The sequence below is a fragment of the Lissotriton helveticus genome, chromosome 2_1 (genome assembly GCF_964261635.1).
Source record: "Lissotriton helveticus chromosome 2_1, aLisHel1.1, whole genome shotgun sequence".
NCBI classification, from domain to species: domain Eukaryota; kingdom Metazoa; phylum Chordata; class Amphibia; order Caudata; family Salamandridae; genus Lissotriton; species Lissotriton helveticus.
In genome coordinates, this window is record NC_136059.1 from 351569931 (window position 1) to 351586855 (window position 16925).

Consider the following 16925-nt stretch of genomic DNA (forward strand, 5'->3'; position numbering starts at 1 on the left):
AAAAGTCCTGCAGATTTTACACTCCTTTGCCTCATGATCTGGATACAGACAATATATACATTCCTTGTGAGGATCCTCCTTCAACAGCCTCAGCTTTCCACAGGATTCACAAGCCCTAAAAAGGGATTTTGAAGTAAACATCTTTAGAAGGTAAAAACCAACCAAAGTAAGAAGAAACTGAGCAGAGCTCAGGGAGACTCCCTTCACACGACGTGCGGTAGAAAATCTGAGAGCCTGAGCCTCTGGGGAGAACATTCTGGTGGGTGCTGTCGCCTGATTGGCTGCAGTTTGGTCTATACAAAATGACTAGGATAGTCATGAGTGTGGGAGTTTTTACTCCTGTAGCTTAGGGCTACTTTACTTCCTGGTTGGTTATTACCAGGGTTTTTTGGTTATTACAGGCATTTTATTGCTTTTTTATATACCGTGGGACTCCCACTCCGACGACGGGGAATGATTCAGGCATGTGAATCTATGAAAGACACCCCAATACTGGAGAATTATATATTTGCGATAACGCGTCGAATGGGGTTCCCACCGCTTTTTTTGTCTTGGATCCGCCTTCTGTATTATCAACCAGGAGCCAAAGTGCTTATCAACGGACAATTGTCCCCGAGGTTTTCGATTACTAGGGGTACACGACAGGGGTGCCCTTTATCCCCACTATTTGCCCTGGCCACGGAACCCCTGGCGGCACGGTTGCGACAGCACCACAATGCCATGGCCCTACAATGCAACATGAGACAAATCCTGATCTCTATGTATGCTGATGTCATCACCTTTTATGTGCGAGATCCGCAAAATAACCTGAATACACTTCTACGAGAATTCATTGTCTTTGGTCGCCTATCAGGTGTCCAGATAAACTGGGGGAAATCTTGTCTCTTCCCCTTGACTGACGCAGTTGTGCACTTTCCTTTGGACTACCCTTTAGAATGGTGTGAGGATGAGCTACGATACGTAGGGATCGGCATCACCAGGGATAAGGAAGAACTTATGAGGCTCAACTATGGGGTGGCACTCACCCGGATAACTGAAAAGGTGAACCGCTGGATTAAACTCCCGCTCTCTATGGCAGGTAGGGCATCACTGATCAAGATGTGGAGGAGTGTGGCTCACTGATTAGAGCGGCAGACCATGATGCAGAGGTCTGGCCCGGGACCAGGGTTCAATTCCCGACGCGGCAGGGTCCTGAGCCCAAAATGTCCACGGACTCGATAATTCTCGCCTCGGTGCCTATTCTAATCATGGGGTCCCACGCTGCAGCTCTGGGCAATAGTTGCTTAATCTCCACTACGGCAGCCCACCCGCTGTGGGATGCTTGGCTTTCACCCTGGGGATACCCAGTAGGGGTTATCTCACAGGAAAAAGCCAGGACGGGTTCCCAAGGCAAGCTCCTTGATGCCTTCGGGTGATACGTGCGCTATATAAGTCGCAATACATTTACATTTACAGATGGTGATCTTACCTCAGCTGCTCTATTTGTTTTTGAATATTCCCTTTTTTCCGGGACGGCATTTTTTTAAGTCCCTCAGATCTGAGCTGATTCGATTAGTATGGGGAGGCAAACAGGCCAGACTTAAATGGGCTGTTTTAACAAGACCATATGCGGAAGGTGGCTTTGGCATACCAGACTTTGAACTCTATTACATCAGCGCTCAGGCACACTATTTATTTTTTGGGATTCGGCAGCCTAAATATATGCCGTAACTGGCAGCTGAACATTGGCTTGTACATCCCATACCGATAGAGGGCGCCTTATATAGGACTTGGAATACCCTAGAGCGCACGCAGACCACTGTCAATGCCACGATTTCTGCATGGCAGCGTATTGCACATCATTTGAGACCCATACCTTTTTCGCCGCTGCTTCCACTGGTGTATCATCCAGACATGCCTCTTTTGCAGGAAACACTTTTTCACAGATTACAGGACCGTACATCCATCAAAACCTGGGGGGACTTATATGAGAAAGGGAAGTTTCGTACTTCCGATAGTATGTTTCAGGGAACACAATGCACTCCTCTAGACGCCGCCTTAAACATCCGTCTCAAACAAGGAGTTAGATCCTTAAATGCGGCTTTTCCGGATGAACCTCCACTGCTTGCACCGCTACAGACCCTCTTGCAACAGCCTTCGCCAAGACGACTTGTATCCCTGATTTATCGCACCATACACACTCAGCACACTGCTGAGTCTACACCGTGTCGCTCTAAATGGGGAGAAGAGTTAGGAGTGGATATAACGGAAGAACGGAATACTGCTGCTCGCAAACTGAGCGTATATCGGCCAGCAGCAGGCTACGGATTATACACTACAAATTTCTCCACAGACTAGATCACACTCCGGTTAGTATGCACAGACACCACCTCCGAGAAACAGATAGGTGCGATAGGTGTCAAGCGCCACAAGCTGATTTTTTACACCTATCCTGGAACTGCCCGGCAATACACGAATATTGGGGACATGTCTTCAAAGCACTGGGCCAAATGACCAATGCACACAGACGCCACACCACTGCTTGCTTTGTTGAGCTATGTCAAACATGTCCCATTGGCATACCGCCGATACACAGCCCTTGCACTATTAATGGCTAAGAGACGGGTGGCCTGCAGATGGAGCAGGGGGAGGGCGCCCAAATTTAAAGATTGGCTTAATGATATGATATACTGTTGAGAACAATCTGCCCTTTATGCTGAGCTATTGCCCGTCACATCAAGGCCCAGAGACATATGGTCGCCACTAGCATCCTACTTACTGTCGAGGACCCAGGAAAAGGATCCTTAGCAAGCCTATATGTCAATTACTGTGTATACCTATTATCTGTTAACGTCCACAGGTATATGATACTGGTGACCCTGATTGCATGATATTGATCTCCGAAACTGTGCAACTGTCAGTGGAGCTGAGAGTCCCAAATATGCTCTGTTACGTTCCTTACTTGACGCCAGGTCAAGTTGAGGTAGTGCATGCCATGTTGTGCCGCTGGTATAGGGTGCATTATTGAACAATGAGCCGGAATAGAGTGCCCCAAATTTGTGACTTTCCGCCGCCTTTGCCGACTTTAATTGTTGATGTGTCCTGCCACCCAATACAAATAATTGCCATGTAGATCATTAAAACGCGGCCGGCCCAAAGTGGTAGTAGGTGACTTGCTGTGTTACAATGCATAAGAAATGCGTATAATTTGTTTCATGCTTGTGGGAACTATTGCGGCGCTGCCGGACAGGAATTGGTTGTAGGCACAGAGCTGTGTTAATATGTACACCTACTAATAAAGGTTTTTGAAAAGAAAAAAAAAACTTTCCCAAAGCAAGCCAACTAGTAAAATTTGGTCTGGCGTCCTAGCCACTGATCATTAGGCAGAGTGGAATTCCAACCAGGAATTCTCACAAATTTCAATCAGGACCTTGGTAGCAAAATGTATGAAATGTCATAAACCTAGAAGCTGATTTTTAATAACAAAATGACATTCAAAAATTCTTTTAAACCAGAAAAGCGAGTGATGATTCATGCTGTGATTCGCTGTGGATGTTGTTTCCTTGGTTCCAGCAATGGCTTGCTATTATATCAGCACGCCGGTAGCAGCATTTGATTATTTATATTGGTAAATAGTTTGTGAAATCACTACTGCTGTCCACAACATGAGCCTTTAAGTTTGGAATATGCAATTTGTTTTCTGAACCCGTAAGGTTTGTGCACCCTGAGCAACAGCAGAACTGTATGAGCATTTAAATCAGGTCTAGTTCTGCTGCCCAGCGTTAAGGTTTCGGGCCACAATAGATTTAAACAATTATAGACAAATGATAGGGTATGTGAAATTGAATACCTATAATTTCTGAAATGTCAGTATCAGAAATAGGCTATTTTCATGTGTGCCTCTCCAGAACCTTTGGTATTTTTGGCAACATGATCTCTGGAGGACAGCACCACTCTTTCCGCTCAAACCACCTATACATTTGTTGGGCTCGATCATTTGGTGTAATTACTGCAGATATTTACACTCTGAACACTTATTAGTTTCTAAGAATATTCAGCAGCACTAACAACATTCTCAACACTCTCTCAGAGTCAACAAACTAATGATATTTTCATCTCAATAGCACTACCAGTGTTAACTTTTGGTCTTGAATTGATTGTTAGGCAAAAATGTTTACTAACAGTAGCTTACCTGAACTCACCACGGTAAAGTTTCTGCAGTGCTTCTGGAAATGAGTATGTGTATCTCACAGGAAGACAGAGATGGCCTTCAGACCTTTTTTCAGAAAAGTAATACAGAAAAAAAGAAATTGGTGCATGTGTTTATTTTCAGGACCAGTTTACTTTAATGAGTCCTCTTAAGTCAGGATTATAGAAGAATCACGTTGTCTGACACATTTTAGACAAAAAGATGGACTTCCTAATACACAAAAGCTATTCATTTACACTGCAGAAAATGATTTAATCAAACATGTATTCATGATCAAGCCACTGTAAATATAAATAAAACCATTAACAATAAATCATTGTTTTACTTTCCATCCCCTGAATACAGGTTTAATTTTCTACCTTTCTGGGTCAGTGTTTACACCAATAACTGGTTTAAGTCTGTCCAACACCTTGCTGGCAGCAAGTAGCATGGTACCGTCACCTGAAATAAAACGGACATATTTATATCAATACTATGTTTATCTCTTAAATTAAGCAAAGAAATACTCACTTAGAATTCACTGCGAAATAAAATGAAGACCATTTCATAAAATCACAGATAAATCTTTCGACTTTAAGGCTAATACCTTAAAGCTCAACCATTTACAAGTAGAGGGCAAACGTTTGCCTGATTATTTATACAGACACATGGTGATTGTCCATGTTTTGCATTTGCAGCTCTGCCCTTTCAATGGCACACACTCTGGACTGCACTGCATACACACTGATTGAGGGCGACAGCACAAGTTTGAGCAAACCTTAAGTTCCTAAATGACAGGGTGGTACTGTGTACAGTGCTGGAACAGAGCTGATAACAACTGAACACCAGTTACAACAGAGAGATATATAAATATATATATATATCTCCAAACGGAAATCCAGTCACAACGAGCAATAAAACCCATGAGTGCTTCATGTACGTTGGGTACTTGGAGCTTGAATAAATACGCGGCACACCTTACTACGAAGGAGCACCACCCCAGGATGCAGATTTTGTGGGGCAGCAACAGATTTAGCATGCCCACCGGCACACGAGGCCCATCTGGGGGCTTTCAATGTTACAGCAGCAATATCGCGTCAATTGAGAGATAAAGGACACTAAAAGGCCCGTAATGCTCTGATAGTCGCAGCAGAGCGTCCCATTCAGGGCATGCATTGGAACATTTAAAGGATGAGGGCGGTGTCCTATGCGGCGTCAATTGCCGAAGCCTCTGAAGAGAAGTGGGGACACTTTGAAACGCGTCAGGCATCCATGGCACATTGAACTGCTTAAAGTTATTGTTGTACTGGTGGACTGTATACCATAAAGGCTCTTTAGGAGCATGTTGCGGCTCGAGTACTCCTTGTACGTTGGGTACTTGAAGCTTGGATATATATATATAGATATAGTTTACTAAGTTGAAAAAAAAAAAATCTATATATATCTATATCTATATCTATATCTATATCTATATCTATATATATCTCTCTATATATATATATATATCTCTATATATATATATATATCTCTATATATATATATATATCTCTATATATCTATATATATATATATCTATCTATATATATATATATATATATATATAGATAGATATATATATATAGATATAGATAGATATATATATATAGATATATATAGATATATATATATAGATATATATATATATATATATATATATATATATATATAGAGAGAGATCTATATTTATTATTAATTTTTTCAACTTAGTAAACCGCTGAACATGGGTATCATTTAAACTGGTCAGAGGTAAATACATCAACATTATGTATAGAGCACTATTCAGGTAAATACATCCTAACATGACAATGTATATATAAACTTAACAAGTCAGTACATACTTATTGCAAGACACCCTCAAGTGGATCGGCTCCTTCCTTACAGGATGAACACAGAGCATTCGGTTGCCTCTCTGCACCAAAGGACAACATATGCACCATACCCAAGGATCATCCCTCAGCCCAACCGCGTTCAACACCGAAATGCCCCCCCCCCCCTTGCAGACGTCATCAGATCCCACGACCTCCACATAATCTCCTACGCAGAAGGCATTCAACTTATCCTCTTGTTCACCGATTACCTCAACAACACCAAAACCAACTTCTCCAAAGCTATCACCAATGTAGCCAACCGGATGAGAAACAACTGCCTCAGACCCAACTCCAACACAACAGAAGTACTGATCTTCGAGAACAATACTTACGCCAGGGACCACAGCTGGTGGCCAGTTAAACTCAGACCAACTTCAACACCAACAGACCAAGTGCACAACCTACGTATCATCCTCAATAGCCAATTGACCAAGTCAATGCAGTGACCTCCTCCTGCTGCCGCACACTTCACATGCTTCACAGAAAAATCTTCAGATGGATCCCAATCAACACCAGAACAACGGTCACTCAGGTCCTCGTCACCAGCGGCCTAGACTATGGCAATGCTCTATACACCAGCATGCCCACCCAGTGCCTCAGCTCAGAAGACGCCAGACCAAACAGAATGCTGCAGCTCGACTCATCGAGGACCTTCCCAAACTTTCACACATCACCCAGCCCCCTCAGAAACCTCCAATGGCTCACCATTCGGAAGAGATGCCAGTTCAAGACTCTCATGCACGCCTACAAAGCTCTCCATAATCAAGTACTATCCTACATCAACCATTGACTGAACTTCCATCAACCCACCAGACACCTGCATGCATATTCACTCCCCCTCACCCACACCCCCACATCCGTAGCGGGCCGCTCCTTCTCCTACATTCTCACAAGACCTGGAACGACTTGCCCCTACACCTCTGAAAAGCAACATCCCTGACGAACTTCAGGAAGAGATTCAAGATCTACTTTTCTGTGGAGACACGGCAGCCTCAGACCCCGATACCCTTAGGGTTGAGAGTGATGCATTTTACAAATGCTGATTGATAGTGGACGAAAACTGTACTCAAGAAATGAGCTCAGTATAACTATAAATATCTTGAAATAAATCGAAAACTTCTACAACTAAATAAAAGAAACTGTAATGACAGTGAGTGAACAATCACTCGGTGAAAGTCAAGGGCCAGAACATTTACATTAGTAGTCCTGCTGTGGGACTACTAGTGTAAATCCAGCTGCACTGATATGAACTGATGAATACTTCAGGGCTGGTGGTAGTTCAATGATAACAATTCATCCCTCAAACCAATTCAGAGGTATGCATTTACAGCAGAGGCCAAGCTTTTCTAAGAACATATAGCAACACGCCATGACCTAAAACTATGTATGGTATCACAAAATTAGTGCATTGACCCAATTTACATGAAAATAAGCTGCAAAACCTTTGAAAAAGCGAAACTTTGAAGTGGTGAGGGTCTGCTCTATATAGCTAGAGAAAGAAGTGCTTAGTCCAGCCGGTTCCTAGAGGAATACTAAAATATAAATATACACTGTTTAATCACAAGAAGGGTGCCCCAGTCAAGCTCACTATCAATGAAGATGGAAAACTAGTAAGAAAAATGTATTAAATCTAGTTTGTTGGAGATGCGGATACCGACCGTATGAACATGACAGATGGACTGCTGCTGCATATTAAATACACAGATAAGGTGGTTACAGGGGAGAAGCAGGAGCCCATCCCAAAAAAATACCCTACTTAGATGCATTGGCTCAGCACAAACCCAACAAAGCAAAATCCTTTGAGAATGGCAAGAAGCTTTAAGCTTGTATTCAAAGAGATTCAAGAAACTTGTGACAGTGTTATTACGAATGAAGAAAGAATTGTAAACCTGGTTGGTAAGATGGATAATGCAAAGGGAGTAGCAAAGACTGCATTTAAGAATGACAAAAGCTATAGGACAGATGTGCTTTACTGGAAAACCCCTTCAGTAAGGAAAATAAACATCTGAAGAATGTGAAAAAAAGAAATGGAAGGGAGAGATCAGTGGAGACTGAAGCTGGTCAATACTGCTCCACTTTGAAGAATGATGAATCAATCCTCATCGACATCATGAGGATTCACAGATAGGCTGACTATGAATGAGCAAAGGTTGCCGTCCTACTGGCAAACTTGTAAAAAATAGGTTTTCATAACTTAAGGATCATCTCATGTGAGCCAGAAATCATTTGTTTTCGAAACAGTGAAGTCTAGAACTTGCGTGGTATTTCACACGATAAGCTAGCCAGGAGGAGGGAAATGCGAATAATAACAGACCAACTTCAAAAGACGAAGGGTAGATAGAGCCGGCCATTTACAATTGTTTCACATTTCTAACTCGGTGCAGTCTTGCACACATGCTGTGCCCCCCCTCTTGCCTCTCTATGGTGCATGAGGACTCTTCTGCTGTGGGAAGAGCGGAGAAGCCCCATTCTTGGGGGCAGCCATGCGCTCTATAAATTCTATTAAAATAACATTCAATAGGAAAGGAGATCCAGGAGAACTGTGTGAGGGGGATGAAATGGCAATGATGAAACCCAGGAGACTTGGAAGAAAGTTGGGGGACGACCATATGGGCAGAGTATCCGCTTAGTCTAACTATAGTACACTCATACTGACTGGAAACTGAGCATGGCAAAACTGAATCTCAACCAGGGAGGTCACCTTCCTGAACCTTGGTCTCTGAATTTAGGAAAGAAATGGCTTGACAGCAATACAAAATAATGATCTAATATGGAGAGCACAGGCAGTAAGCTTTCACAGTTGCCCTGTACTCAACGGGTGTACCATGGGATGGATCTTGTATAACACATCTTTTGCGGTGTTCTTTTAGGGGATCGCTATATATTCCAAAGTGTGTTAAATTCTTGTTTTTCCAGGTATGCATTGGTGGAACATCACATTTTCTTGAGAACATTTACTGCAGGTCTAATGCAAACAGCACCATCACTGTCATCCTTAGAGAATTGCAATTTTTAATGCACAAGGTGATCAATGAGAGGGAGGGTAGGCCACCATTAAATGGACACCATCGCTGATAAACTGTCCTGAAAGGAAATAACTGCTAATATCAGAGAACCTTTCAAACTGAATTAAAGTAAAAACGTGGCAGCCAATGGCGTACATAGAAGCATTTAAGGAGATTATGAGGAGCATAGCATTTTAGGTAGATCGGAAAAGATCATCAAAGGTCATCTAGGCAACCATGGAAAAGAACTGGCCATCGACTTGCACATAAATAACATGCTACTTACCTTCGGTAACTCCTTATCTGGTAGAGACTATCTAACTGCAGATTCCTTACCTTAGAATATTCCGTAGGCGTCAGACTAGATCCAGAAATATTTGCTCAGCAGTACCCCAGCGCACCGGCAGATGGCGCTATTCAGGTCCACACGGTGTCGTCTGCACCAGAAGTGACATGTGTGGTGCCTAGATAGGAGCCACCCCAACCAGCTGATGTGAGTTTCTTATTGTGACTTTCCACACCAGAAACGCAGAGCCACGAGGAAAGATGACCACTGATGCCCTAAGCTAGGGCCCTTAAAAATGGAACAACCACTTGCTCTAAAATCCATTTTCAGATCAGGGAGGATGGGTGGGTTAGTAAGGAATCTGTTGTTAGATAGATTCTCTACCAGATTAGTCATTACCAAAAGTAAGTAACTTTTTCATCTGATGGAGACTTCTAGCCGCAGATTCCTTACCTTAGAAAAGAAACCCAGGCAATACCTCCCAGAAGAGAGGCTGCAATACGGATCAGACTATGAAGTTCTGTGGGACCGAACGGGCAAAGTTACTGTCACACCGGATTGGACTGACCAGGCAGTAGTGTTTCGTAAACATGTGCAAGGAAGCCCACGTTGCTGCCTGTCAGATATCCAGGACAGGCACTCCGAGACCTAACGCAGTAGGCAGAGCGATAATGCTCTTTTTTGGTCCAGTCAATGGAGTCCCTCCACTTCTTAAGAGGGGTGAGGCAAAGTGTAAAAAGCAGGCAGGGTGTTGGATTGGCCCAAGTTAAATGGAGTTACCACCTTCGGTTAAGAGGCTGCTCGAGCCCATAGGACCAGCTTGTCTGGGTAGATGTTTAGATATGGAGGATGTACAAACTGTGCCTATAACTCACTGAGCCTCCGGGCAGATGTTCTCACCACTAGAAAGGAAAATTTGATTTTGAGAAGCCTGAGTGGACAGTTGTGTAGTGACTCAAAGGTGGCACACATTAGAAATGTGAGAACTAGGCTGAGGTCCCACTGTGGCATAAGGAAAGGTGTTGGTGGAACATATGCTATAAACCTTTCATGAACTTATGTACAATAGTAGATTTGAAAAGGTATAGCTGAGCAAACTGGCAACTGCAGAAATGCCGAAATGGCAGAAAGAAAACCTTTAAATGCGACCAAAGCAGAGCCCTGATGGGCTAAGGTAAGAAGGACTAGAAGAACCTAAGAAATGGGTGCAGATAGAGCATCAACATGTTTATCTGTATGCCATGCCACGAACTTGCTCCAATGGCAGGTGTACACCCTCTTGGTGGAGGGACGCCTAACTGCCAAGATAACATTGCAGACTTATTTATTTATTTCAAAGGTTTTATATAGCGCTGCTGGACCCGAGAGTATCAGAGCGCTTTACAAGGAAGGTAAAAACAAACATTGAACAGTGAGATCAAACAAGTCAAGTGCGTCAGAGGAGTATGGACATATACATTGAAAAGTACACAAATAAAGAGGGGAGGAGAGAGATGGAAGTGAAGCGAGGGAGAGATAGAGAGGGCAAGGGTATAGCGGAGGAGGGAGGGGAGAGCATAGTATGAGAGAGAGGAGTTATCAGGGATGGTGTCATACTACAAGTAATACGATATATTGGGCATGTAAAGTGTCCGTGACATTAGATACCCCAGTATTTGTTGAGAAGCAGTATTTTAAGTTCTTTTTTGAAGAGATGGTAGGAAGGGTTGCATCGGATATCCTTTGGGATGGAGTTCCAGATTGTGGGAGCGTTACCAGAGAACGCACAGGATTGGGTCTTCTGATGTTTAAGTCTGGGTGGGACCAGGATAAGTGAGTTAGTGCTTCTCAGGGATCTGGAACAACCTGCTTTCTGAAGTTTAATTGCAAGGTAGGCAGGGGAGTTTTGGTGAAGAGCTTTGTGAGTGATGCAGGCAATTTTGTATGTGGATCTTCCTTCTATTGGAAGCCACTTGAGATTTTTGAGGATGGGGGAGATGTGATCAAATTTTCTGCAGTCGGAGAAGAGTCTAGCTGCAAGGTGGAGGACAGATTTAATTGGGGCAAGATGGATTTTAGGAGTGCCAGCCAAAGTGGCGTTGCCATAGTTGATCCTGGAGAGGACCAGTGACTGGACAAGTTTGAAATCTTCTGCTGGAATGAAAGGTTTGAGTTTTTTGAGGTGGAGAAGGGTTAGAAGAGCGCTTTTGGAGGCATTTTTGATGTGGGGGATGAGATTCAGATTTTGGTCAATACTGATGCCAAGGGACTTAACAGTATTAGAGGTGGAGAGAGTGCAGTTTAGTGCATTGATGTCCTTTACCCAGAGTTGGATGGGAAGAGGATTGTTTTTGGGGGAGAATATAATGATTTCAGGGGGTTTAATTTGAGATGGTTCAGATGGAACCAGGTTTGAATTTTAGTCAGTGTCATTTAGGTGAAGGATGTCTTTGTGAGATTTGATTTTGTAGTATAGTTGCATGTCATCAGCATAGAGATGGTAACTGATATTAGCGTGTTTGAGGATGAGGGTGAGTGGTTCCATGAACAGATTGAATAGGGTAGGGGAGAGGATGGAACCTTGAGGTACTCCAAGTGAAACAGGTTGAGGTTTGGAGAGGAAATGGCTAAGTTTGATTTATTGGGATCTGTTTTGGAGGAATGAGGAGAACCATTTGAGTACCGTGCCTTCAAACCGAATCGATCTTTGAGGGTGTTGAGAAGGGTAGGGTGGTGAACGGTATCAAATGCAGCTGAGAGGTCAAGAAGGATAAGTATAGAGGATTCACCTTTGTCAAGGGAACGGTGAATATCATCCATGACATTTAGCATAGCAGTTTCAGTGCTGCAACCCTTTCTGAAGCCGGACTGGAAGACATCAAGGAGGTTGAATGAGATAATGTGTTTCTCTAGTTGCATTAAGACACATTTTTCGAGGGCTTTGGAGAGGAAAGGAAGGTTAGAGATGGGACGAAGGTTGTTTGGATCATTGGGGTCCGCAGTGGAGTTTTTGGGAATGGGCGTAATTTGGCCAAGTTGGAGGGATGCATGGACACAGCCTGTGGAGAGAGAGGAGTTGATAATTTTAGACCAAATAGGGGCAATGGTGGATTTGAATTCTTGGGCTAATGTGGCGGGGAGAGGATCTTTGGAATGTGCAGAAGGTTTAAGTTTGACAATGATATTAGTGATGAAAGATTCAGATACTGGGCTAAAATCATTCCAGGAGGCGTTGTTTTTAGCGGGAGAGTTTGTTGTATGAAGGGTATTATGCAGGAGTAGATCAGGTAGGGAATCAGAGGTATCAGGCGAAGTGGAAGATGAGATCGACGTCGACTTATGAGTGTATGGAAGAGTGTGTAGGGTAGTGGTGGGCTGGGGTGCGAGAAGGAGGGAAGAGAAGGATAGTTCAATCATGTTGATTTTGTTCGTGAAGAAGCTAGCTATTTCTTCGCATTTGTCTGTGGAGGCTAAAATTTTAGGAGGGCCAGTGGATGTTTGTTTTTTTACAATATTGAAAAGTTCTCTAGGGCGGTTTCTGGCTCGATCAAGCTGAGATCGTAGAAAGGAGGCTTTATCTTTAAATATGTGTTTTTTGTATTGGGCACGAGCAGTCCTAAGAATAGACAGATTCTCCACTGTAGGGTGAGATCTCCAGACCCGTTCACAATGTCTAAGTGACCGCCTTTCATTATTAAGTTCAGAATTGAACCAGGTCTTAGGGGGTATATTCTTTTGATGTTTGAGTTTGATAGGAGCAATTTTGTCTAAGGCTTCAAGAATAGAGTTGTTATAATGGTTGGTTAGGTCATTTGTGCTGTCAGAGAGAGGTGGTAAGTCTAAGTGAGCCTTAATTGTTATTTCGAGTTCACCGGGAGGAATACGTTGAAGGTTGCGTGAAGATTTTTTGGATAGTATGTTGGTGGGTGCTGGTCGAGAGGTATTTTTGATCAAGGTGAAAAGGATGAGGTAGTGGTCAGACCAGTCAACCGGAAAAATATTTGTGAGGGAGGCTAGATCATTGGTCGTTATAATGGCATCAAGGGTGGCACCTTTGTTATGAGTGGGAGAGAGGCAGAGTTGGGACATATTTGTGATGTCCATTGTATTATTAAGTTGGATGACAGCAGGATCAGCCTTGTTGTTCCAATGGATGTTATAATCACCAAGGAAGAGGTTATTAGAATGGGAGAGTGACGATTGAATGATAAGATCAGTCAATTCTTCCGTAAAGGGAATGTTGTTACCTGGGGGGTGGTAGATGACGTGTAACCGGGTAGTGGGGGAGTCAGGTGTGATGAGATCGGCGCAGAGGTATTCAAAGGATGAGGGGTCTTGAGGATTGCCTAGTGAGATGTTAAGATCGGCTTTGAAAATTAAGGCGAGTCCACCGCCTATTTGTTCGATTCGGTCTTTTCTGATGATATCATAGCCAGGGGGGATAAGCAAGTCAAGGATGGCGTTGGAGTGGGGTGTGAGCCATGTTTCAGTTAGGATAGCAATGTCAATGTCTTCACTGAGAATAGTTTCAGCAATCTCCGTGGCGTGACAGGAGGCAGATCTACAATTTATCAACATGCAGCAAAGGGGGGTGGTGATTGGTGGAGGAGAGGGGGGATAGATGGGGATCTGTATAAGTAGTTGGGGAGGTCTGGGGGAGGAGGGAGGAGAGGGGGGGATTGCTTGTTCCTAAAAGAATTGGAATAGACGATATATGTGTCGGGTAGGACGTGGATCGGCAATTCCTCATCAAGCAACATTGGGAAGTGGGCTCAGATGATTGGGAGGGGGGGCAAGGGGGGATAGCTTTAAGTTGTTGAGGTCTGGGTGAGGAAGGAGGAGGGGGGAGACTTCTGTTTCCTATGAGAACCGGGATAGAGGATTTATGACTGAGGGGTAAGAAGTACGACGGTGGTGGTGGGGAGATAGGTAAAATCGAGGGAGTGTGAGCATTAGTGGATGGGGGTGGAGAAATAGTTAGATTAGGGGAAGTTTTAGCTTCTGAGTTATTAGGTAGAGTACTAGGTTGTGGATGAGAGGATTTGAGTGGAGACACTATTTGAGAGGGTTGAGAGGGTAGTGTGTAGGTTAAATGGTTGTAGGAGTGAGGGGTGTTATTGCCGATGATAGAGTTAGGCCGGCATTGAGTAGGTGTGTTGAGGAGGATATTATAGAGTAAGGAGATAGTTTTAGAGAGGAGTGTGATGTCGCTTCTAAGGGAGGAGAGGTCTACGATGAGGGACCCAAGGGCAGGTTCAATGTACGGGGAGGCTAGAGTGTGAGTTGATGAGTGCGGGGGGACCGTGTTTGTGGGGGGAGATGTGGGGGTAGGAGACGAGGGGGATGTGGGGTAGGGGGGTTGAGTTGTTTGGATGTAAGAAGTGTTAAGAGGAGGGGAGATGTTGGTGGTGAGGTTGAAGGGAGAGGTGTGTGTAGCGGAGCAGGGTGACCGGGGAAAAGGTGATGGGGGGGGGAGAGGTGAGGGTAGAGGATGGGTGTGATGTGGGGAGTACTGTTGTTTGGATGTCAGAGATGTTGTAGGGAGGGGGGATGGTAGGGGGGAGGTTGGAAGGAGATGATTGTGTAACAGAGTATACCGAAGTGGGAAGATGAGATGAGAAGAGGGGAGCAGTGGGGGTAGATAGGGGTGGAAGGAGTTGAGGAGTGTCGAGGAGAAGAGGGAAGAGGGGCGTGGTTGGTAAGTTGGGTGATGAATCACGCGGTAGAAGGTGTGCGGAGACCGTGTTCAGGGATAGTCTTAGACTTCAGACAGAAGGTCCACCACTGTCAACTGTTGCAGCTCAATCGGGGGCGGAGCTAGCCACACCAGAAGATAACTGCTTTCTGAGCGAGCTCTTTCGGTCGCTTTAATATTCTGCAATTACCCTACGCCGCAAACTTGCTGTTGTGCTTAAATATGCATAAATAACAGTGTGCCGTCCCATGGAGCACACTTTCGCTACCTGGAGTGGCATAGAACTGGAGAAAATACACCTGTAAAGGTACCGCTGGGGTGGGGCCTAGGGGACACGCACAGACGTGAACCGGCAGCCCTGCCCAGAGGCTGACTGAGGAACGAGACGCGTGAGGCCACAGGAACAGGCCAACTGGTGCGCGCCGCCCTGCTTCCTAAAAGTGCAAATTAGACATCGGTGCCGCTGCGGATCGATATGGTGAGCTGCTGACAATCGACCCTGGAGTACAGCGTAGGCGAGGTTCACCTGAGCCCAACGATACCGGTAGCAGCAACAGGTGAGGGCAATCGAGCGTAAGGCCTAGGCCACCCCTGGAGCGTTAACTGACAACTGCGACCGGGTGTGCACAGGGCCATTGGTACTTGCGGAGTGGACCCCCGCCCGGCATCAAAGACCATAATGCTGCCCCCTAATGTCCCAATAAGAAAGAGATAAAATAAAACAACATAAGAAATAATAAAAAACCCCGCTTGCCAACTAACCGGAACCTCTTCTGCAGCTGCCCGAAGCAGCGCGTGGGTGAATACAAAAGTGCGACCCCACCATTGTCTGGAAACCTACCCCCGAACAATGTGTGAAGCGCTGGAGATGGCGTCAATCGCTGCAGGGACCCTATTCGTGGGAACCCCGCTGACGGCAAAGGGAGGGACGATGCGAGATGTGGCCTGGGGCTGCAACGTTGAAGCGAGTAACTAACACCCAGTGCACCTGAGACAGAGCAGATCAAACAAAACTTCCTGATAATATATCATAACCTACCGAGGCCCCCACGCCACAGTGAAACCAATAAGGTCCTGCAATCAGAGCGAATCAGAACAATAACGTGCTGTGCAACAGACTGGTCAGTGACGCTGCAGGCGACACTATACGCCACAAAGGTGGATCCAGCCAAGTCTGAAACAGAGTTGGGCTACACACGTTGCAACCAAGACCTGTCGGGTACTGTTTGTGGCTGGGATCCCTACCATTAGCATCTGTGCCGAAATCATCACGAACTGCGACCACACCCCGGCAGCAAGCTACAACCTACCTGCAGGGCAGAAGCCGGAGTGACTGTTTCCCTTGCTTAGAATAGCACGCAGACAGCGATTTGCTGCGGGTGCGGCACTGCAAGCCAGGCTGACGACATCTGGGGAACCGCAATTACAATACCAGCGCGGATGGAGACCATCACCGCCCCTTTGACCCTTCCACCACACCCTCGCTAAGCATCGCTACTACGGGGCAGTTCAAAATATCCTGAGCTTCAGTGGAAAAGGAGTTCTGCTGTCCAGTCACACGAGCAGACCGCTTCAGTGGGACAGAATTGCAGCCACCCACTGAAACTGTGTCGACAAGACAGCTGTAAGCACAATCTGTATGGACATAACGGGCCCATAACGGAACACAGCAATTGAACCGAGCTATTCCTACTCCAATTCCCGTACGTCTCACAATATCATACAAAGTCAGTTCAGAGAAAGGTGGAGCTCATTTTCAACACTGTGACATGGGCAAACCCGACAGAACCCAACCTAAAATAAACTTTGAGCACAAATTGACAGACTGGATCGGATGAACAACAATTTTCCCAGCAAACTGCGGCGGCGGCGGCTGGTGGTGTAA

General features: G+C 44.9%; 1 protein-coding gene across 2 annotated transcripts in view; it reads right to left on the minus strand.

Moving 5' to 3' along the window:
• Window positions 1-16925, minus strand: part of NADK2 (NAD kinase 2, mitochondrial) — a 1023510-nt gene that overhangs the window by 694281 nt on the left and 312304 nt on the right. For both annotated transcript variants that reach the window (XM_078674950.1, XM_078674951.1), the window contains exons 4-5: window positions 4549-4630; window positions 4172-4255 (exon numbers count right to left, since the gene is read on the minus strand). In XM_078674950.1, the coding sequence (XP_078531076.1) occupies window positions 4172-4255; window positions 4549-4630 (166 nt within the window). The remainder of the gene's footprint in view (window positions 1-4171; window positions 4256-4548; window positions 4631-16925) is intronic.